General features: G+C 37.0%; 1 protein-coding gene across 3 annotated transcripts; it reads left to right on the top strand.

Moving 5' to 3' along the window:
* The first annotated feature begins 9,305 nt into the window (after positions 1-9,305).
* On the top strand, positions 9,306-21,224 carry LOC132068667 (probable UDP-N-acetylglucosamine--peptide N-acetylglucosaminyltransferase SEC). Of its 3 annotated transcripts, XR_009417460.1 has the most exons (30): positions 9,306-9,623; positions 13,100-13,245; positions 13,388-13,486; positions 13,575-13,625; positions 14,288-14,404; positions 14,502-14,558; positions 14,845-14,964; positions 15,103-15,165; positions 15,252-15,330; positions 15,566-15,675; positions 15,773-15,826; positions 15,915-15,982; positions 16,098-16,200; positions 16,382-16,584; positions 16,690-16,786; positions 17,028-17,099; positions 17,215-17,291; positions 17,367-17,483; positions 17,583-17,667; positions 17,755-17,922; positions 18,324-18,434; positions 18,590-18,676; positions 18,774-18,901; positions 18,980-19,062; positions 19,181-19,286; positions 19,396-19,542; positions 20,072-20,192; positions 20,342-20,524; positions 20,605-20,931; positions 21,005-21,224. XR_009417460.1 is itself a non-coding variant. In XM_059462334.1 (28 exons), the coding sequence occupies exons 1-28, from the start codon at positions 9,458-9,460 to the stop codon at positions 20,453-20,455; spliced, it is 2,949 nt and encodes a 982-aa protein (XP_059318317.1). In that variant the 5' UTR covers positions 9,306-9,457; the 3' UTR covers positions 20,456-20,585. The 3 variants fall into 3 exon arrangements, 1 of the variants encoding a protein (XP_059318317.1); XR_009417459.1 differs by having other exon boundaries at positions 20,605-21,224; XM_059462334.1 differs by lacking the exons at positions 20,605-20,931; positions 21,005-21,224 and having other exon boundaries at positions 20,342-20,585.
* The last annotated feature ends 1,936 nt before the right edge of the window (positions 21,225-23,160 follow it).

Raw genomic sequence — 23,160 nt, 5'->3', positions numbered from 1 at the left:
CGGAAGTTACCCTACGGAGCGTGTTTTCAAGTGAGTTTGCACCACGTCTCAATTAAAATGAGTATACGAAAAATCAGTAAGGAATTTGGGAAAATTTCCTTCTTAAAGTTGTAGATCTTTGAAATACCTTTCCAAAGGTATATTATGGAGGTCAAACAGACATCTATACAAAAAGTTATTCCCGTTTTACTAAAATAGTATTTTGTCAATATACGGTGGAATATACGGGTCGTGAAAATTATACGGCTGTATATTTAGACCGTAAAATTGGTCCGAAAGCCCAAATCAACGTAATTGATTTATGGTGAGACATACGATCCGTAAAACTTTTACGAGACGTAAAATAGGGCGTAAAATGGGTCCGATGAAGAATTATAAAACTTCGTTTTAAGGCTTTTTCACTTCGTTCTTCACACCCCCAAGCCCTAGAATGACCTTCTATTCTCTCCTATCATCAAGAACACCAAGGTAAGCCTACTTTAATCATTCCAAGTCAATTCTAATATATATCCTTATAATCTAAACAAGAAATCATCATTCCTAACCTAGGGTTTTCAAGAAAACCCATCTCAAGGTTCAAGAATTCAAGATTTTGGAAATCTTCTTCAAAGTTAAAGTCTTTGATTCAAGTTTGGAGCATTACCAGATATGTAGAGTTACTATCTACGTGTGGGAACATCATTGTTCTTCCCCACGCCTCATAATCCATAGATTATGATTCTTTACGAAAACTAGAATTTCTATACCATGCTCATGATAACCCTACGTCCATGTCCATGATTATATTATGTATGAATTGTTATAATTCCATCATTGAGTTCTTAATATTTCCTTATGATTATTAAAAATCTGTCCGTAATCCATGAAAAACCCATATATCTCATTCCATGGGTTCATGCATGCTAGTTTAAGATATATTATGCTATTTTCAAAAAATACTATGTTTTACAAGTCCATGCAAGCAAGTTATAATTCATGATATCCATGTACAAGCAAGTTATGATTTATGAAACCATGGGCAAAGAATCGCCACTTATTTTTACATGTTCATGTTTTTGGGAGTTGCTTTAATTACCGAGAAGGCTTTAAATAGCCTGAAACTACGTAGCCACCGTAGGATGAGGATCGCTCCACCCATGCTTAGGACGATCTCTCATAATGACTGGATCCTTTCATAATATTATTAAATCTCATGTCCCCGGCAAGGTATGAGTGTGTTCTGTGGTAGGACGCAAATACTGCACCATGTTGTCGATTATATTTACTCGCTCTCCTACTCACGATACTTTACACATGTTATATATGTATATGTACTCATGTTCATGATCATATTTCAAATCGGTCTCGTTATGTTATTTACAAGTCCCATGTCATTTCATTCTATTGCTTTACATACCAGTACATTCAATGTGCTGACGTCCCCTTTTATTGGCCGGGGGCCTGCATTTCACGATGCGGTACAAATTTACGTGACGACGCCTCGCTCATTAGGATTTGCATGTACTGCCTTATTGGAGCCCCATCTCATTCGAGGTTTAGGAATTGTCTTTCTTTATTTAGTTTTGCATCTAAAGGTATGCTGGGGCCCTTGTCCCAGCGAGTATGTTACGTGTTTCAGACTCATGTTAGAGGTTTCATAGACAAAACAAGTGTCATGCTAGACTTCAGAGTTGGTTAGCCGGTTTGGCTCATTTATGATATTGTCCGCATTCATGACTTAACCAAGTACTTGTGTTTAATATTATGACTTATTATGTTTTACAAAAGCTCATCATGCACTTCACTTTATAATTCCGCTCATGTATGCCTCATGATGATTCAGTAAGCCATGTGGTTCGCTCGGTTACATGCAGTCAGGCACCGAGTGCCGTGTTACGCCCAGGCCATGGTTTGGGGCGTGACAACCACTTACCTCTTATTGAGTTCGCATACAACAATAGCTATCATTCTAATATTCAAATGGCTCCGTATGAAGCTTTATATGGAAGGAAGTGCAGGTCTCCAATTGGATGGTTTGAAATAGGAGAAGTGCAACTAATAGGCCCTGAGTTGATCCAACAAGCAGTGGAAAAAGTCAAGGTAATCCGAGATCGATTGTTGACAGCCCAAAGTCACCAAAAATCTTATGCGGACAACCGCCGGTGAGACTTAGAATTTCAAGTTGATGATTGGGTATTTTTGAAAGTGTCACCAATGAAAGGGGTGATGAGATTTGGCAAGAAAGGGAAATTGAGTCCTCGATATATTGGACCCTATAAGATTATCCGCAAGGTGGGTCAAGTAGCTTATGAATTGGACTTACCTCCAGAACTTGAATTAGTCCATCCAGTTTTTCATGTTTCAATGCTCCGCAAGTGTGTTGGAGATCCTACAAAGATTGTGCCAATAGATGATGTTCAGATCACAGAAAAGCTAGTTTATGAGGAATTGCCCATTGCTATATTAGACAGGCAAGTACGAAGGCTTCGGAACAAGGAAGTGGCCTCAGTTAAAGTCTTATGGCGGAATGACAACCGAGAAGAGATGACTTGGGAGGCGGAAGAGAAGATGAAATCCATATATCCGCACTTATTTCAGCCCTCGGAAGAGATTCATGATGAGGCATCGAAATTATGAGGTATGTATGTTTTCTTTTATGCATATGGGTCGTGTGTGATCAACTTATATTGTTATTGTGTTGTGGCCCCGTGAGGAAATGTGATTATGGGTTGTTGTGATAGGATGGTAGTGCCATATTACAGGGGAGACTGCGCGAAATTTTTATAAAATCCCCGATGACTTAACATTCGAGGACGAATGTTCCAAAAGGGGGGAAGAATGTTACACCTCGAAAATTTTTTCGTTAGCGTACAGTGAATAGACTAACGAAGGGTATGACGTATACGATGCTTTGATAAGTAAGAAATAGCCTTTAATGGTCCTAATTAAGATTTCCAAAGACATTCGAGTTAAGAGAGGAAAATTGCTAAGGAAAGCAAGTCATAAGTTGTGTGTCGGGCAAGAATTTCGAGTATCGAGTTAATGACGTTCTAATGATGCTTTGGGAAAGAGTTATAATGTCCCTTGGATTGATATTGAAGTGTTAAACAAGTGTTAAGAAGGTTCCATAAGGATTGGAGATCAAACGAACGACGGAGAACATTTCTGGGAGAAGGAGTTATACGACCGACTTATACGGTCCGTATAACATTATACGGTCCGTATAAGGGGCCGATACGGACCGTATAAGGGACCGTATAACACACCCAAAGAAAATGATGTCCGGCCGGTGAACCACGACCGCTTACACGGATCGTGAAATGTTCCACGGACCGTATAAGTGTCCGTGGAAGTCCGACGAGCTGAACAAGTTCGATTATATAAATGTGGTCTCACTTCATTTATTTCATTTCCCACATTCCTTTATCTCTCTCAAGACCCCTAGAAGGTTCCATACACTTCATGCACAAGAATTCAAGGAAAATTGATGATCAACTTCATCAAACCAACAAGAATCAAGATTGTGAAACACATTAAAGTCATCTAAGTCAAGAAATTCCAAGAGAAAGTGAACTAGTGTAAGAAGAGTATTGCCACTCAAGGCTTGTTCCTCCATATCTAAGGTAAGTTTTATGGTATTTTCATGTTGTTTGAAGTATTGAAAAGTTGAAACATTCGGATTGTAGGAGAATATATGAAATGGGTCATAAATGTGGGAATAGTGCCATTGTTGAGTAGTAGTTGGAATGAACCATGGATATGGGTATGTTATGATTATAAGTAGATTATGAATGGTATGTAGAACATGGAATGAGTATTATATGTGAAGAAACATGATAGTGAACTATGATCATGATTTTGGAGAATTGAAGGGAAATCGTGAAATGTGAATAATGTAAACGAATGACGATTGTTGTTTATGATATTGTGATTGTTGTTATGAATGTTTGGGAGTTGATATGGAATATGGAGGAAGTTGTATAAACAAAGGAAATGCTGCCCAATTTTCTCTAGCTTTAGTAAACACGTTCTTACAATTGTTTAGCTAATGTCGATACGAATTCTCTTGAAGGTAGAACGTGTGCCTTAAAGGAGAACGAGCAAGCAATAGAATAGTTAAACGACAAAGGTATGTAAGGCTAAACCTTTCTTTCCAAGGCATGAATCTTATAGCATGATTTTCCTCCTTCTTCAAGAATTTCCTATATTCCGGAAACTAAGAGCCTATGTTCATGAATAGCCATATGAGATAAGAGATACATTACGAATACGACAACGATAATGATGAGCTTAAGTCTAAAGATTCTAGAGTTCATGATATGATGTTCCTACAAAGTTAATGGTGTTAACTATGATCTATTGATGTTTTCCTTATGTGTACTCACCTTAAAACGTTAGTCCCTCCAAGGTGAGATATAACGCTTATGATTACTCCATAATGTAATCGGGGGTTCACGACCTTATGTCACCCCGACATAGCTATAGTGCCTTCAAGTTCTAATGTATGTTTTGATGATAAATATATAATGATGCTAAGTTATGATAAAGCCATGATATGCCTATGAGATGAATAATACTGATAAGTCTATGATATGTACGATGATATAATTCCACCGCGCCTAAATGGCCGGGCATGTCACCGCTAAGGCGGGCTGCATACGATTACACCGCGCCTAGATGGCCGGGCATGTCACCGCTAAAGCGGGCTGCTATGTTTACACCGAGCCTAGAGGGCCGGGCATGACACCACTAGTGGGCGGCATATGATGGTTACCCGGACGCGGGTTAACGATGATGATGTATATGAAATATGATGATGAGGTATACGCTATGGTAATATGTATGATATGCTTACGTATGATGTATGTATGAAATGTATCCACACTAAAAAGTACGCAGGTTACATCCTCGTCCTATGACTTACGATTTCTCTATTATGTTCATTTCATTCATGCCTTACATACTCAGTACAATGTTCGTACTGACGTCCGTTTTCTTTGGACGCTGTGTTCATGCCCACAGGTAGACAGGGAGGTGATCCAGACTCGTAGGAGCTATTAGCTGATTTGAAGAGCACTCCATTTTCCGGAGGTGCTATTGATTATTCTTTTGGTATATATGTATATATTCATGTTTTGAGCATGACGGGGTCCTGTCCCGTCTATATGTCTAGTACTCTAGTAGAGGCTCGTAGATACGCAGTGTGGGTAGTATGGTCTCACAAGTATATATATTATTTTATATATCATTGTATATGTATATATATTATTTTGATAGCCGAAGGGCTCATGTATATAAAGTGAATGCGTTTCAAATGAAAATAGTTTTCTATGATTATGAGCATAAGGAATGTGAATGAAAGCAGATGAGTAATAGAATGAGTGGTGCTCGGTGGTTAGCCCCGATACCCGTCATGGCCAGTAGCCGGGTCGTGACAGTTGCGGTACAAAGGATTAGGAAAGACAACAACTGAATGCTAGTACGATGTTGTAGATTTTACATGGTCAAGTTGGCTGAAGAACAAGCATCATCAACCGGTAAGGAAATAACATTTATAGAAAAAAGATTTATCTTAAGAAACCCAAGATATTTATCTAAGGACGATATTGAAGACTTCAATTCTGATGATGATTAAGAATATTGTGATTTTTGTTATATGTTTAATTTATGATGATGTTGTTAATTTGAAGAATATTAGTATGTTTAGTTTTGCATTGACTCAAGGGCATTGATTGATGAATGTATTTTAATTTTTTTCTTTCTTTGATGATTGTATTTTAACAAGTTTAAGTTTGTTATTAATGAACAAGTTTAAGTATTTTCATATTGTTATGAATGGTGCAATTTAATTATTTTGAGATTGGTATGAATGATGCAATTTTGACTAAAAAATAACACGCTTAAATCTAAACCCTAAAACATAAATAACTTAAAACTAATGACAACAAGTCTTAAAAAAATGGACTTTGAGCACTTTCAACCACTAAAACGACAATCCAAAGCTTTGCGTAACCTTGATGTATTGAGCCTACCTTATTAATCGCACAAAAATAAGTCGGGTTTTATATAAAATATTAAAGTTCCGAAGTCTCGAAGCATGCTTAATCTATGACTTAAGTACGTAAAAAAGTATGAAATGTAAAACAAACACAGTTTCAAAAAAAAAAAAAAAAAAGGAGCTCCTTAAACGTAGTAAAATACTGAGTTAAAGGTACTTTTGTATCGCTTTTTTTTTTTTTCTGGAATATTTTAGTTCAAGTCTTTTTTTTTTTTTAGTCATTTTGGTTCCAGACTCTTATATAATATGTAAGTGAACATTGACCTTCTGCTACAGCAAACCTCTCACACCTCTTATATAATATGTAAGTACGACAAGCTCTCGATATTTTTCTATTGACATAAGAATCTCTAATGTGGTTAAAACACTCATACAAACAAAGAACTAAAGTAAACATACCAAATTGACTAAAATACATTCTCAATTAATAATTAGTAATGCCTATAAAAATATTTTCTTCCACTGTAATCTTATATTTCGTTAAGTCTGCATTGATTCCAATATGCTGTAGGTATTTTGAGTCGATTTTCTTCCATTTAATTTTAGGTTACCTCGTCTCATTCTAGCACCTTCTCACCATGATTTCACTCGTATAGACCGGTGCATTCGGAAGTCGACACAGGATATGACTAAATCATTTCAAGCGACCGTATCTCATTATATCCTAAATGTTTTGCTACTTGCACTTTTTGGAGAATGTGATCATTTTTTATCTTGTCAAATCTCGTATGAACACACTCATCTTAGCATTTGCATCTCTATGACACTTATCCCGTGAATTGTTGGACTTTAGAAGAAGCTCAATGTTCACTTAGATGGTTCAGGCATGTGAAAAGATGATGCGTGGATGCTCCAGTAAAGAGGTGTGAGAGGTTTGCTGTAGCAGAAGTTAGGAGAGGTAATGTTAGGTCGAAGAAGAGGGGGAGATGATTAGACACGACATGACATATCTTCAGCTTACTAAAGACATATATAGACCCTAGATAGGAGGGTATGGAGGTCCAGAATTAGGATAGAAGGTTAGTAGGTAACTGAGTGTTGTCGCACCTTATATGGGAGAGGCAGAGGGTTAGCCTCCTCTCCTCTTCTCATTATTAGAAGTAGTATTTAATAATCACATAGTTTCTTATTCTTCAATGTATATATTATCTGTTGCTTCATTTGCTTTGTATTTTGCTATCAATTTTTCTTCCAACTTTGCTTTAGATTTTTTTTTTTGAGCTATGGTCCATCAAAAATAACCTCTCTATCCTACAAAAATAAGGGTAAGATATGCGTACATCGTACGCTCCATAGATCCCACTTATGGGATTACACTAGTATGTTGTTGTTTGTAAGCTAGCCTAAGATGAATTTGAAGGAAGAACATAATCAACACTAATTCATATAATCGATCTCAGCATGTTTGATATTGGAGCGTGATTATATATATTGAGAGAGATTGGTTAACTAATTTTTGTTCAAGTTGATGAACTTATCTTTTTTTCCTTTTTCAAATATACTTAATTTACTTTAATCAAAGATTAACTTAGTTGAAAAAATATGATCACATTAAGAATTCATTTTTCTGACTTCAACTTCTTTACAATGAGGCATACTAGTTATATTTTCGAATAAATATTTGAATGTACTGTACATACATGGGTTTTGGCCGAATGATATGCGACAAAATCACGCAATATGTAGGCAATAGTTGGTCAAACCGACCAAAACCAAACAAAACCATATGTGTCAGACCATAATACGGGGTTAATAAAGTCTTTTCAGCAGCATATAATGGGGGAGAGCGTAGCAGCAACAAAGCATTCAAGAGAGCAGCCGCTTTTGCAGTAACCGAAGGCGATCCAGAGACGAAGACAAAGGAATTCTTTTTCCCCCTTTTTAAATACTCCATTCGTCTCAATTTAAGTAACTTAATTTTTAACTAAGCAAAAAAATTAAAAAATTAAAAAAAATTATTGAATTATATGATCCACATTAAAAATGTGTTTAATATACCAAAATGCTATTTGAATTTTGTAATTTTAAACTTGTCTTGTAGTATATTTAAATTATCAATTTGCTAAATATCGATAAAGAAATTACTTCCTCCGTCTCATATTTTTGTCCATATTACTAAAAATATCTGTCCCAAATTATTTATCCATTTACAAAACCAAGAGAGAATTAATAAAATCTTTCTCATCTTAGAGAATTAATAAAATCTTTCTCATTTTACTCTTAATATTAAGTGTTTTTGAAAATAACTCATATTGATTAGAGTGTAATTTATTGTTGGATAGAGATGAGTGAGGTAGTAAAATACACATTTTATTTATGATTTCTTAAGAAGCGTACAAAAAAAGTGGATAAGTAATATGGGACGGAGAGAGTAAGATACTTAGAAGGCATTGTTTGGCATGTGCGATTGGGGGTGAGCATGGTATGGTAGATACCGATTATCATATCGAAATCGAAATTTTTATACCGCTGTTTCGGTATTATGGTATTTGGTATGCATTTTAAAAAAATTTGGTATTCGGTACGGTATTCGGTATTCATAAAGAAAATATCCAAGTACCGAATACGATACCGAAATATATGGTTACATATACAATTCATATATTTTAGTATTATAATACTAACAAATATATAAACTAGTATTATTAGAAAATTAATTGTTTAAACTTTGGAACTTTGTCGACTCTATCTTGATTTAAATGTCTTTTTTGTGTAATTGATTTACGAAGGTAATTATTTGTATTTTCTTTTGAATATTTTTGTATGTGTAAGGTGTTAAGAGACAATATGATTGAGATGTTTTTTAAGTTGCCGAAGTCATAATTCTCTACGATATGAATATATGTAAGTCAAAGTTGATCAAACTATGATACTAATTTACCGTACCGCAAAATACCGAACTTAAAAATACCTAACCATACCGAATTAATTTGGTATGGTAATGGTATAGTATTTTTAGAAACCAAAATCTAAAATTACCATACCGAACTTTCAAATACCGTATTATGCCCACTCCTATATGAGATTAGGTGGGATATCTCACAATTACATTTATAATGTACTTGGTTATCGGTAATAGATGTATGTCAGTCAATCAAACACCATATAAATTTAATTCTAAACTTATTAATCCTAAATATTCACCCATAAAATTTGAGATTATTTTATATTACCTCCCACTAGAATAAATTAGTCAAAGTATTATAATTTCAGGCCGGGATAATTTAGTCCGCGACCGCGAATGTACTTAAATTGGGAGGGAGGGAGGGAGTATATATTTTCCTTCTCTCTATACAGCCAAATAAAATTCCCAGTTTTTTTTTCCCAGTTCCTGCCACGAAATCAAATTCTTCAGTTTCCACTGAATTTTTTTTTTCATCATTTTATTTTCGTGAATTTGGTGTATGTTGTGAAATAACGATGTTGTCTCTGCAAAGCGATCCTCGGCAACAGTTATTGATCTCTAGGGTTTCACATGATGGCGTTAGTGTTGGCGATCCGAGGACTGATTCGTCTTTTCCCTTTTACTCTGAGTCATCGTCTTTGTCCAACGTTAACAACATCAAGTCCGAATTGTCTCGAGAAGGTAAATTATATTTCTAGCTTTTTTTTTTTTTTTTTTTTTTTTACTACTCCCTCCGTATCAATTTATGTGGCACCGTTTGACTTGTGGTTACAGATTATGTCTTTAGGTTTAATTCGATGTTTAGATTAGGAATTTGTTAGCTCCCGTTTGGCCATAGATTTTGAAGTTGAAACTTGAAAAGTTGAGTTTTTGAACTTGTGTTTGGACATGCATTTCACTTGGAAATTTTTTGAAGTTTTGTGAGTGGAAGTGAAATTTCTCCCAGAAACTGAGAAATTGAAAATATTTTGAAGATAAATTTAAAAATCTGATCAAATTTCATGGCCAAACAGATATTTGACGATAAGTTTTCAAAACTTGATCCAAAATCTATGGCCAAACGCTGGCTTAAAATTCTGTCTTTAGGTATAATTCAATGTTTAGAGAGTTCAGATTACGAATTTGTTAATGTGGAGGATCGGTAGGAAGACTACTTTGAAGTATATTAGGTGCCGTTTGGCCATAAATACCAAAAACAAATTCACTTTTTTTGAAATTTTTGAAGTTGGAGTTGGAGTTGGAGTTGTGTTTGGCCATAGTTTTTGAAATTGTAGTTTTTGGTGAAATGTAGTTGTAAAAAAGTGATTTTTGTGAAAAACAAGTTTTTTGAGTTTTTAGTATTCCGGAATACAACTTCAAGTTGTATTCGGAATATTTATGGCCAAACGCCCAAAAGTGAAACAAGTGAAAAAATTTTCCGGAAAAAAGTGAATAATTTTTATGGCCAAACGGCACATCCTATAGAATTTTTGGTGGGGAAATTGATCAGTAAGGATCTTTTTTTTTTTTTTTCGTTGTTTTGTGGCGAAATAATGAAGTTCTGAATTAGTTTACTTAGTTAACTTAGGTTGTATTTAGAAATTACATCACCAAGTGAATTATTTTACTTATTCTATCCTTCCATTCTTTTTGACTTGTGGGTTTTGGTGGTATTACTATATCCTTCAGCTGATTATGAGGAGATTGACATGATAAACCACTAGGCTCTACTTAATTAACTTACTAAGGGTGTGTTCGGTATGAAGGAAAATGTTTTCCAGGAAAATAAGTGGATTTCTTACTTATTTTGTTGTGATCGCTACGAAAACAATTTTTTTTAATCTTAAAAAGCATTAGACAAGTACTATTGGGGTGGGGGTGGGAGGTTAGGGGTTTGGGGTGGTGTGGATATACGGGGGTGGAGGTGAAGATGATGCGTTTTGGAGGGTGGGGAGCACAGAATCAATGTGGAATGCCATTTGTGGAATTTTTTTCCCTAGTTTCACTAGGGAAATCATTTTCCTCATTTCAAGGAACTTGTTTTCCTAGAGAAAATGGTTTCCAAATCTTTTTACCAACCGAACATGGAAAAATGTTTTCCTCCAAACCGAACACACCCTGAGTATAATTTTATACTAGCAACTTTCACTGAGATGTATAAGTATGCATAACTTTTAATCAATGCAATAAGGTAGTAGGAATTACTTTAGTTATTTATGGGGTAACATTATAAATGCGAGGCAGTTATTCATCATAGAATTTGTATCTGAACATTGCTTTCTACATTATTCAAATCAAATGCAATCAGCAAAAAGCCGCTGGTTTTGTTGTGCACATAGACTTCTTCAGCTCTGCATTCAAATGGAGCAGCAAAAGTATTGTGGGTTGAAGGGCTGAATCAAGGACTCCTTTTATGGCTGAAGGCAGCTTTGAAAATGGTCACAAGTGCAGCTCAGTGGATGCAAAAGCATCTAAAGAGCAGGATAGAATCTTAAGAAATTCATGACTTTCAAGTATTGAGACCTATTTTACAAGGATTCCAACTTTTCCCTCATACCCTTGCCAACTCGAAACTAACATTCTGTGTAAGATCGGTGCTGGATTTGTCCAACAAATTATGGTAGCCAGTAAGTTGAAGAACATAAGGGAAAAAGATGAAGATTGAGAATGGAGGGAGGGAAAGTGCATTTGCTTTTGTCTTCTTACTTCTGGAGAAATAAAAGCACCATATTGGACAGAGAGAGTAAGAGAAGGAGGTGAAGGAGGCTGAGGTTGAGAAATGCATGAAGCTGTTGAGAGGGGCTTGCTGGTTTGACTGGAGCTTAGAATAATTTGTTGTGCTTTTAATTCCAACTTATTATGCGGATAAGGGTAACAGGAATGGGCTTGGGTTGACTGATGTCTGATTATTGATACTATGGCAGATTGGATAGTTAAATCTAACCAATAATAGCATAAAATTTAGATCTTTGGACTTCCAAACAATTAGATAACTACTACCGTGTATCCCAATTTTTCACCTACATATATATTGCATTATCCTTATAGCCTTGTAGGGCATATAGAAATATGAAATTCAAAGCATAGATGAATTTGACCCTGAATACTAGAGTAGCGGGGTTTACCTTGTGCGCATCCGAAGGGTAGCGGCTGCGGGTTCCCTTGTCATCAAAAATAAAATAAAAAATACTATAATATTCGGCGATGCCGAAAAGTCCAATAATATTCGGCTATGCTGAGGAGTCCAATAATATCTGGCTATGTCGAAGAGTCCAATAATATCCGGCTATGCCAAAGAGTCCATATAACATAAATAAGTGCCCGTTTGGAACTCTTTTATTTATTTATTTATTTTATCTTTTTTGCTTTTTGTAAGTTTTGTTTTCTTCAAAACCTGTTTGGTTATCCAAACACAATTTCAACTTCCAAATATCCTTTTCCAACATTAACGTCAAATACTAGTATTTTTTCCCAAATATCACTCGATTCATGTCCAAACGCCTACTAAGAGTCACAAGATTGCAAGAAATTAACGCAAATCAAAGTGAAAAAACTTGAATGCTATGTAGGACATTATTTACTGTTGGTTGGTTTCACCTTTTCTCTTGGTGATGACACAATTAGTTGTGGTGGATCACATGTGACCAGTTACTAGACTTCACTAAAAGATTGGCATGTCTTACATCTTCCTATCCACCTAAGCTTTTGGTAGGTTGAGTTACCCCATGCATGTGGTGGTGGAAGGTAGCGGATATTCAGGGGAATAGTTGAGGTGCGCGGAAGCTCGTCTTGACACTACTGTTATTGGAAAAAAAGAATTGTTGTATCCATAATATTTTTTTTAATGAAATTTATTACTTTATCCAAAATAAAAATAAATTAAGAATATTCTGCTCAATATTAGTTATCAAGAGTAGAGAACAGAAAAAGGAAAAAAGAAAAGAAAAAGAGAAGTCATTGATTTGTTGATACATGAATTGAGGACTTTTAATTGTCATCAGCTTCCGGTTTTTAGATAGTTACAAGCTTGATATATTTGCATGCAATATTTACGTTAGGTCGTGAAGTCTGCTGTCAGCTGAATATTAATAATAACTTGCATTGCTGGTACACCCTCACACACACACTGTCTCTCTGTATATGTATAGCTTTTGACATCTGTATTTCTTGTGCCACAGTTGATGAGGACACACTTTTAACTCTTGCTCATCAGAAGTACAAAGGTGGAAACTATAAACTGGCTCTAGAGCATAGCAAGGCAGTTTATGAGAGAAATCCCCAACGCACTGATAATCTCCTTCTTTTGGGGGCCATATATTATCAAGTATACTTTCTTGACAGTGTTTTATATTCACTGTGTTTCCTATATCTTGCATGTACTTATCCCCTTAGATCTAAAGTAAAGCATTTTATTTTTACTTATCCCCATCTATCTAAGTAAAGCATTTTTATTTTCCTTGTTTTAGTTGCATGATTTTGATATGTGCATTGCAAAAAATGAAGAAGCCATCCGCGTTAACCCACACTTTGCTGAGTGCTATGGAAATATGGCAAATGCTTGGAAGGTATGGTGGTATTAGTTCGTCTCGTTGCTAACTTTTTCTTTTTGTGATTGAACATTGATATGGTTTGTTTGGCTTCTATTGTTTGCAGGAAAAAGACAATATCGATGTTGCAATACGCTATTATTTGATTGCAATAGAGGTTTGCATGCATCTTCATTTGCCTTATCAGAATTTATGATTTTTATTTATCCTACTTAGATTGATGGTTAATAGCATGACTAAATTTCTGTCCCTTCTGTTGTGATCAAAGAGGGTTAAATTTATTTTTGAGTCTGTACCTCTTCAGGTCACTTGTTCTCTTAAGTTATAGTTTCTGGGGTTTTGACTTCTAGCACTAACAGTGACCTTTCTGTTTGGCTATGCTTAACAATTTGTTCAAAGAGGAATTTTCTGTCTGATAACAGACTAATTCTGGGTGATTAAGAAAAGCTCTACCTTTTCAAATGGAGCTCACAAGGATAGTAGGGGGCAATCTGGTTATCAGATTAACGAATATATAATGGGCAATTTGGATAGGAAAAGAATATATACGGGTCAATTTGGGTCCTAGAAATTCTTTGTTGTTCTTTTCTTCTTTCAAAACCAAAAGAAGACCTTCATTTTCCAACGTGATAGAAATCTCTCCTTTCTCAAGAATTATGGCAACATGTTTCTCAACTATAAATTTTGCAAGTTTTGGCTTTTGGTTTGGAATCTTGATAAAGTATATACAGTAAAGGTGTTTTCTATAATATTCTGCTATAATATAACGATGGTTCATTATTGTTGGACGACATAATTAAGTCAATATTTTGGTTGCAGCTGCGTCCCAATTTTGCTGATGCTTGGTCAAATTTAGCTGGTGCATATATGAGGAAAGGAAGGTTGAGTGAGGCCGCCCAATGTTGTCGTCAGGCTCTAGCTTTAAATCCTCGCCTGGTATTCAAGATTACCTATTTATTTGGCTTCATTTTAACAGTTCAGTTGGTTTGCTTCTTCCTATGTTTCTTTCTTCATTCGCATGTATTCTTTCTAGGTTGACGCACATAGCAATCTTGGGAATCTGATGAAAGCACAAGGTTTGGTGCAAGAGGTAAAACACTGGGTCTTTCGTAACTTTGTTTTGTTTTGCTCTGCCATCGATGGTGGGCCCTATAGTATTTTACGAGTGGCTGTCGGATGGTTGTGGACCTGAACTTTGTACAACATCTACACATGTCTGAGTTAGATATACTCTGCATTCTTCAATTTTGTTATTCTTTGACAGGTATTTGAGTCTTGAAGTGCAGTTCCTGTGCATTTCTGTTGGCTATACATGCTTTGCTGGCTGTTGTTATGCTGGTTGATTTCTGTTGTCTTGATTATTAGTTTTCCGTTAGGCATACAATTGTTATGTGGAGGCACTACGCATACAACCTACATTTGCTGTTGCATGGTCCAATCTTGCTAGCCTCTTTATGGATGCTGGTGATCTTAACAGGGCATTGCAGTACTACAAGGTATGGAGCAACTTATATCGTACTGCGTATTACTTTATTAAATCAGAGTCTTGGATTTGTTTTGATTTTTCTTTCTTTCTTTGTTTATGGGCTATTAAGTGGACTCACTATTTTGTGGTTCAAACTTGTCATATCCAGGAAGCTGTCAAGCTAAAACCAAAATTTTCAGATGCATATTTGAACCTGGGAAATGTGTACAAGGTAAGCGCTTCTGCATTGTGCTAATATGGTCTGTGGTGCAAGGAGAAGAATGTGGGAAATATGTGTATTTGCTTTGTATTTTCCAGGCTCTGGGAATGCCACAGGAGGCCATTATGTGTTACCAGCGTGCTCTCCTTGTGCGACCAGACTATGCTATGGCTTTTGGTAAGTGCTCCTTTCTCGGTCTTAGCTTCATATCCGTTGCTATGAGGTTGCTCTACTGGGTGATTGCATTTGTACAGTACTCATCTATACTTATAGATGTCTTTTTCTATTAGTAAGTGTATTTATGGATGTCTGCACAGAATTATCACATCATACTTCTTCCCTTCCCTTTTTTTTTTTCTTAGGGATAAATCATACTGCTTTCTTTTTTAGCGTGACAGTCATTTATGTGCAGGCAACTTAGCTACTGTGTACTACGAACAAGGTAACCTGGAAATGGCCATGCTTAATTACAAGAGAGCTATTACCAGTGATGCTGGATTCTTGGAGGCATATAACAATCTGGTGGGCCTTTATTTCATCTTCTACTGCGTAGTTGTCCAGTACAAAATTGATTTCTTTGGGTGTTAATTATCTACTCTTTCCACTCTGTTGCTTTTAGGGTAATGCTCTGAAAGACGCTGGTAGGGTTGAGGAAGCAATTCACTGCTATCGTGTAAGCTATATTCGCTTTTTGTGCGGATACTTGCTTTTTTGGTGCTTTATCGTGCTATTTTCTTAATCTATCCGGTTGGTGCTTGCAGCAATGCCTCTCACTTCAACCTAATCATCCTCAAGCACTGACTAATCTTGGAAACATTTATATGGAGTGGTAGGGTTTACTTGTTTGAATTAATTATTTTCTTTTGTTTTTAACCCCTTTTGGGAGGAAATAAGGAAGCACTCAGATCAAGTAATCTTCGGATTTATCATTCCTGATTCTTTAGGAACATGATGAGTGCCGCTGCACAGTGTTACAAGGCAACTCTAGCTGTGACAACTGGGCTTTCAGCTCCTTTTAACAATTTAGCCATAATATACAAGCAGCAGGTACATGTTTATATGTGTTTTGGAAGAGTCATTAATTTTCATGTCAATGACAGAAAAGCTGTTCGAAAGGCTGTATGTGGTAGCAAAGATAACTAGAAGGGATTGTTCTCTTGACAAATTAGTGCGCTTCCCTGTTGGTTTTGGCCAGACAAATAATTGTCTTCTTTTGGTTAACTTACAGGGTAACTATGCAGATGCCATATCTTGCTATAATGAGGTGCTCAGGATTGACCCCTTGGCAGCTGATGGACTAGTCAATAGAGGTAACACGTACAAGGAGATTGGTAGAGTTAATGAAGCTATTCAGGACTATATGCGAGCTATTACCATTAGACCAAATATGGCAGAGGCTCATGCAAATTTGGCGTCATCTTATAAGGACAGGTTCATTGTCTAGCTCACAAGCTTCAAACAGTTGATGGTCCTTCCCCATGCGTCTGTATATGTCCATTTTGCTCGTTTGTAATGCTTTTATTCGATCTGCTGCAGTGGCAATGTGGAAGCAGCTATAAAAAGCTATAGGCAAGCTTTAATGCTACGTCCTGACTTCCCAGAAGCAACTTGTAATCTTCTTCACACGTTACAGGTAGCTTCACCCGTCAGTTGCCTATGTTTTCTTGGGTGGGGTTTATCAAAGAGTTCATGTCATTTGTTTCCTTTTCCAACTTGATAAGACCTTACCTGAAAATATTAAGCTCATTAGATAATATTATCTATTAATGGACTATTTCTGGGATGAGGCTTGATTTGTACCTGCTGAGTAGATGAATGTTTGCTGGAATTCTTTTTTCTGGCATACTTATTGTGTTTGATTTCATACTTTCTAGTGTATCTGTGATTGGGATGATCGAGAGAAGATGTTTATTGAAGTTGAGGGGATCCTGAGAAGACAGATTAAGGTATTTCAGCTTCTCATTCAACCATAATGAATCGGTATTGTAAGCTATATGTTGATCACAGTGATACTGATTCATATTTTCCTTGATTATTTTCTCTATGGCAACTTTGTCATAGATGTCAGTTATCCCGAGTGTACAGCCTTTCCATGCAATTGCTTACCCTCTCGATCCACTGCTAGCTCTAGAAATCAGGTAAGGGTTTTCTTTTGGATCGACAGAAAAGAATGATGTGTGACTTTCTAACTAACCTTTCCTTTGATTATACAGTTGCAAGTATGCCCAGCACTGTTCTGTAATTGCAGCTCGCTTCTCACTTCCTCCTTTCAGTCATCCTCCTCCATTGCCAATAAAGGGTGGTGGCAGGAGTGGTCGGCTTAGGGTTGGGTAAGTCTCCGACAGCTGTCTACTTGCTTCCATCTTCCTCGAACACTACATTTGCTCACAAATGGAACCGATGTAATGAGATTTTTTAAATGTGCCTAGATATGTGAGCAGTGATTTTGGCAACCACCCACTATCACATCTGATGGGTTCGGTGTTCGGCATGCACGACAGAGAAAATGTTGAGGTTTGGATGACATATTGTTTTTAAGATGCATTGCTGCTGTTACGTCCCCCCTGGTTCCTATTAAACCTACAAGAACTCCTATCTCAGGTGTTCTGCTATGCTTTGAGTCCAAATGATGGCACTGAGTGGAGGCTTCGCATTCAGTCAGAAGTAGAGCATTTTGTTGATGTATCGTCCTTGACATCTGATGTGATAGCTAGGATGATCAATGAGGATCAAATACAGATCCTGATCAATCTTAATGGTTATACTAAGGTATGATATCGGTTCCTAACCTTGATAATCTTAATGAGATCATACTGTTGTTTTGTAGCTGAACTCATTTTGTTTATGAATGCAACCCTTTAAAGAATAAAAGATAAGAAAAAGAAAAAAAATGGAGCCATCGTTGTTCGATGTTCCTCGGAAATATGAGATCAGGATCAAAACTTGGATAAGCATGACCTTGGGCTATGAGTATTTGGAAATGTTCTTACATTTTTTCATTGCCTAACTACTGAATTCTGGACGTTCTCCTGAGCTTTATTTTTGTGGCCATATAACCGAGTATTTATTGTTTTTGAGCATCATAAAAGCATTACTTCTTTAATCTGCTGGTGCAAAGCTTTGCATTGGTAACTACTGCTCATTTTTAGCCTTCTAATTATGTTTTGTAGGGAGCCCGAAATGAGATCTTTGCAATGCAGCCTGCTCCCATCCAGGTTTCATATATGGGGTTCCCTGGAACCACTGGAGCTAACTATATACATTATTTGGTTACTGATGAGGTATTTTAGTTATTTTCCATTTTCCTATGATCTTGGCATCCTTTTTTTGAATGCACGGTAGTTTGTTTCACCTACGCAATACTCACACATTTAGACTTAACATTATTTGCTTTTCTTTCTTGTCCTTGACATTGCTTCTCCTGTATGCTTGGTAGTTTGTATCACCCATGCGGTACTCACATATTTACTCAGAGAAGCTTGTCCATCTCCCTCACTGTTATTTTGTCAATGATTATAAGCAAGTGAGTTCTTGGTCTCAAACTTCTGAGATTCTTATCTTGAATTTTCTATGATTGTTCTCTTTTCCCAAATGTTGATGGGTTTCTTGCCACTGTCTAGAAAAACTGTGACGTGTTAGATCCAAGCTGCCAACCCAGGCGCTCAGATTATGGGCTGCCAGAGGACAAATTCATTTTTGCTTGTTTTAATCAGCTCTACAAGATGGATCCTGAGATATTTAAGACATGGTAATGTTCGGATGGCATTTATATTGGTATACTGTCCGTTAAGACAACTTGCATTATGCTCTTTAGTTGATGTTGCAGGTGCAATATTCTTAAGCGTGTACCAAACAGTGCTCTTTGGCTGCTCAGATTTCCAGCTGCAGGGGAAATGAGGGTTCGCGCACGTATGTTTCTCTTTCACACTACTTCTGTTACTATAAGTTTGTCTGATGAGGCTTTTGATATATTATCTTATGACATCTGTTACAGGAGATATCCTTAATGTGATTTTATATTTTCCAGATGCTGCTGCACAAGGTGTGCAGCCAGACCAAATTATTTTCACAGATGTTGCGATGAAACAAGAGCACATCAGACGCAGCTCCTTGGCAGATCTTTGCCTCGACACGTTAGAATATTACAATCTTTCTTACATCTTGCTTTTTGAATATCCTGTGTCGATTCAACTCATGCTGATGAATCTCCCTTTTTTTTTTTTTTTTCCCCCTTTGTCATAGGCCACTTTGCAATGCACATACCACTGGAACGGATGTACTTTGGGCTGGTCTACCTATGGTCACCCTTCCCCTTGAGAAAATGGCAACTAGAGTTGCTGGTTCGTTGTGTTTGGCCACAGGGGTTGGTGAGGAGATGGTTGTTAGCAGGTAGGTGTTTTGGACTTGCAGGTTTCTATGATGGCTTGGACCTGGCAAACATGTTTCTTCTTAAGTTGATGTTCAACTGACTTGCGTTTTAGAAGCTTTATTCTTTATACATGTGAACTCTTATCTTGTATGGCCGGCGGTCTACTATTGGTATATATCTAGTAAATGTTTGGTACAAACTCGAACTGACAGTAAGATTGAACAATCTAGTATAATTTTATTCTGCTTGAAGAAAATTGCACTGTGAAAAGGGCATCTACCTTAGTTTAAACCATATAAAGCTATAGTCTCATACTATGTTGCTCGGACTCTTCAAAATATCGACGGGTGCGTGTCGGATCCTCCAAAAGTAGTGTATTTTTGGAGGATCCAACACGGGTGCGGCAGCATTTTTGGGGAGTCCGAGCAACTTAGGTCTCATATGGGAATGGCCTGTGTTGAAACAAAGAAAAGGAGAGTATACTTTTCTTATCCATGTATTTCTACCTTTTCGGGCTTTGTTCATCTTGATCTGCTTTATGTTTTACAGTATGAAGGAGTATGAGGAGAAAGCAGTTTCACTGGCACTGAATCGTCCCAAGCTCCAAGATCTCACCAATAGACTCAAGGCTGTGCGCCTGGGTTGCCCTCTGTTTGACACAGGACGCTGGGTGAGTGATCGAACTCCACGATACATGACTCTTACTCAATGCTTATGACGTCGAGAACCTTATATTTGCTGAACCGCCATTACAATTGTGTTGCTTTGATGCTATTCTTTTACTTAAACAGTGCTTATTCTTTTTCTGTGCATCATTAGGTACGGAATCTGGAGCGGTCTTATTTTAAGATGTGGAATCTCTATTGCTCTGGCCAACATCCTCAGCCGTTCAAAGTGACAGAGAATGACATGGAATTTCCTTATGACCGCTAGATGTAAAAAAGTAATCTAAACGGGATTGTAGATAAAACAAAGAAATGTGAAGAGCTATTTATTCTACAGGTTGAATCGGCGTCACGCTGTTAGTGATGGTATTTAATGGTGAGTTTCTATCTTGTACTAATTTTTTTCACCCTCCGCAGGAGCTTCCTTGCTTTGCTCCCTTGGTGACCCGAGCCGTAACCTCAAAATTGGAGGTGGAGGGTGCTTACCACTTAGCAACCCTCTCTTCTCCTATCTTATCTTGAGATGTTTAGTTATTAGTAGTAATTAGAATTTCCATTCTTGCTGTCCAAAAACCTCCAGCTTGCCCTTCTTCCAAGGTAAAGACGCAGTTACATGACTGCACTATGCCTTTACCTAAAAAGACCCAAAATGGTGAAGCAATTACCCAATGGTTCCAAAGAAAGGATCAGCATTCAGCTATTCCCACTTGGGGTATTCAGTTTGCATTTTTGCGGAGGCGAATGGTTCGTCTTGATTGTATTTGTTTATCTATAAGCATTTGTTGATGTTTACAACTTGACTTTATGCAGGCCTTAGCTAATGGATGACCCTAGTAAAGTCATTGAACAGCGATTAATTTGTTAGTTGAAAGATGGTAGTGAGGGAGGTACACGTTTTCTCGAGAATATGGAAGTAAAGTGCGTGTGAAGCTTGTTAATTGAAATTAAAAGATGCAGGTATAGTAGTGACTAAAATAAAACAGAATGATGGTGCTTTTGGATTGTAATTTAGAAGGGCTTGGCGGATCTTAGATTTAGGCTTGTAATGGCAGATCTCATATTTAAGTTCTTGAATAGCGAGGGTTATGCGTTAACAATAGTTTTTCCATAAATGTCTTGATGCATGTTTGTGAAGGTCGAGGGAAAAAGAAAACCCTGACATGGCCGCATAAGTCCACTGTACTCTGGTTATTATAGCATGGAAAGTGCATAAAGTTGAAAGGGTGAACAACCAAAATTGCACCAAGATCAACACGACCCTCAATTGATTGCACCAGACGGTACTTGGCAAGGTAGTGAAAAGTTGAGCAATTCCTTCTTTCAGATCATGTTCTGTCATTGGCATTTTACGCTTCCCTGTAGGGAGTGAAAGGTTCAGCAATTTTGTCTTTTTCTTAGTGGTGGTAGGGCCAGCTCGTCTATTCTGTTGAGTATCTCATACTTCCCACCAGTATATTTACTGGAAAATTCCGTCCACCAAGCTTTACGCAGAGAAGAAAACGTAGTATTTCTTTGCCTCCATTAGGATTTGAACTTGACCTCATGGATCTCCTCTAATTTGGCACTAGGTCTTACCCTTGGGTGCACAATTCCATGCTTTTCTTTGGAGGTTGGACACTGCCAACATACCTAGTGTAGTTTCACAAGTGGGGTGGGGAGGGTAAAGTGTATTCAAACCTTACCCTACTTTGAGAGGTAGAGGCCGTTTTTGATAGACCCTTCTTAAGGTTTAACACCAAACGGTATCAAATATTCTTGGGAATCGTGCCAAAGAAGAATTTTAATCGCTCTCCAGGGTTGTCGTATAGTTAGCATGTGAACGGGCTATAATAAGTCAAGTTGCAATGAGAATTACTGTTCCAACATCTTTTTCGGTTTAGCCTTTGGCAATGAGAATTACCGTTCCAACATCTTTTTCGGTTTAGCCTTTGGTTGCAGGCATCCACTTGCCTGACTAATCCAAAGTTGTGTTACATAGGTTCCATTAAATGGGAAAGGCTTCCTATTAGCGATTTTTCCGTTCTCAAGGCTCAAACCTAAGGTGTTTGGTTAAAGGTCATGGATTATCATTCATTCCACCACAATCTTGGATAGTGAACTCATTTAACACTGCAAGTAAACAAACACTGGATTAGGGCTTAATTAGCTTTGCCGTTGCAATAAAGATGGTCTAAAGTTGGACTTGGACAAGAATTTAGGTTACAACCCTCGCTAAGGGTGATGCCTACCATTGCAACGTGACTATGGGCAGTGCATCTGTTTCAGAAAAAAAATGAACTTACTTTTATTTAAAAAAGAAAACATTTCGTATCACTCAGCTTGTGTCTGAATGCCGACACAGCAGCAGTTACATGAGTCTGAACACCAAAAGTGATATTAGGTGACTATTGTTCAATAACACCGGGATCCACCTCTCTTTGGTTAAGCTCTTGAAGATGTCTAAGTTGACTTTCTTTAGAAGCCGCATCGAGGATTTTTTTCAAAGATCTGGAGCTAAAATTGAATATAAGAAAATACTTTCCAGAAAAAGGGAAAAAATTTATTTTTCTAGCTACGGATTTATGGGACCTTACTTATTAGTTCGTAGATGAAAAATAGATTTCATGCAAATTGTACACTGAAGACCAAACAGGAAATGAAAAGTTGTACTACAACAACTGCAAATAAACATTCCCTCCCTACTCTGACTTGAGTCTTTCCCATTCCCATCATCACTCCCTTTCTTCCTCACAGATCTGTATATCAACATTCGTATCATCTATGGGTGTCATCCGTATATATGAAAACAATTTTTGGAAAATGTTTTTAAATTTTTTTTATGTTAGGTTGGTCAAAATTTTTAGAAAATATTTTTCCTAGAAAAATAAGTTCGTTAAAAATGAAGATAATGACTTCCCAAATAGAAGGGGGGAAAACAAGTTCCATAGGTGACATTTCAAGTTTATTGTCTCCTCCCTACCACCCAACGCTCCC

The sequence above is a fragment of the Lycium ferocissimum genome, chromosome 8 (assembly GCF_029784015.1).
Source record: "Lycium ferocissimum isolate CSIRO_LF1 chromosome 8, AGI_CSIRO_Lferr_CH_V1, whole genome shotgun sequence".
Lineage (NCBI taxonomy): Eukaryota > Viridiplantae > Streptophyta > Magnoliopsida > Solanales > Solanaceae > Lycium > Lycium ferocissimum.
Note: the sequence above shows the minus strand (reverse complement) of the source record. Positions and strands in the feature narration are given on the sequence as shown.

What these genes read in the sequence shown, in the direction of transcription:
- LOC132068667 (XM_059462334.1), top strand. Translation starts at nt 9,458, where the DNA reads ATGTTGTCTCTGCAAAGCGATCCTCGGCAACAGTTATTGATCTCTAGG. An exon ending in AAGCAATTCACTGCTATCGT is followed by an intron (nt 15,827 to 15,914) that starts GTAAGCTATATT and finishes TGGTGCTTGCAG; the next exon opens with CAATGCCTCTCACTTCAACC. An exon ending in TTGTCAATGATTATAAGCAA is followed by an intron (nt 18,677 to 18,773) that starts GTGAGTTCTTGG and finishes GCCACTGTCTAG; the next exon opens with AAAAACTGTGACGTGTTAGA.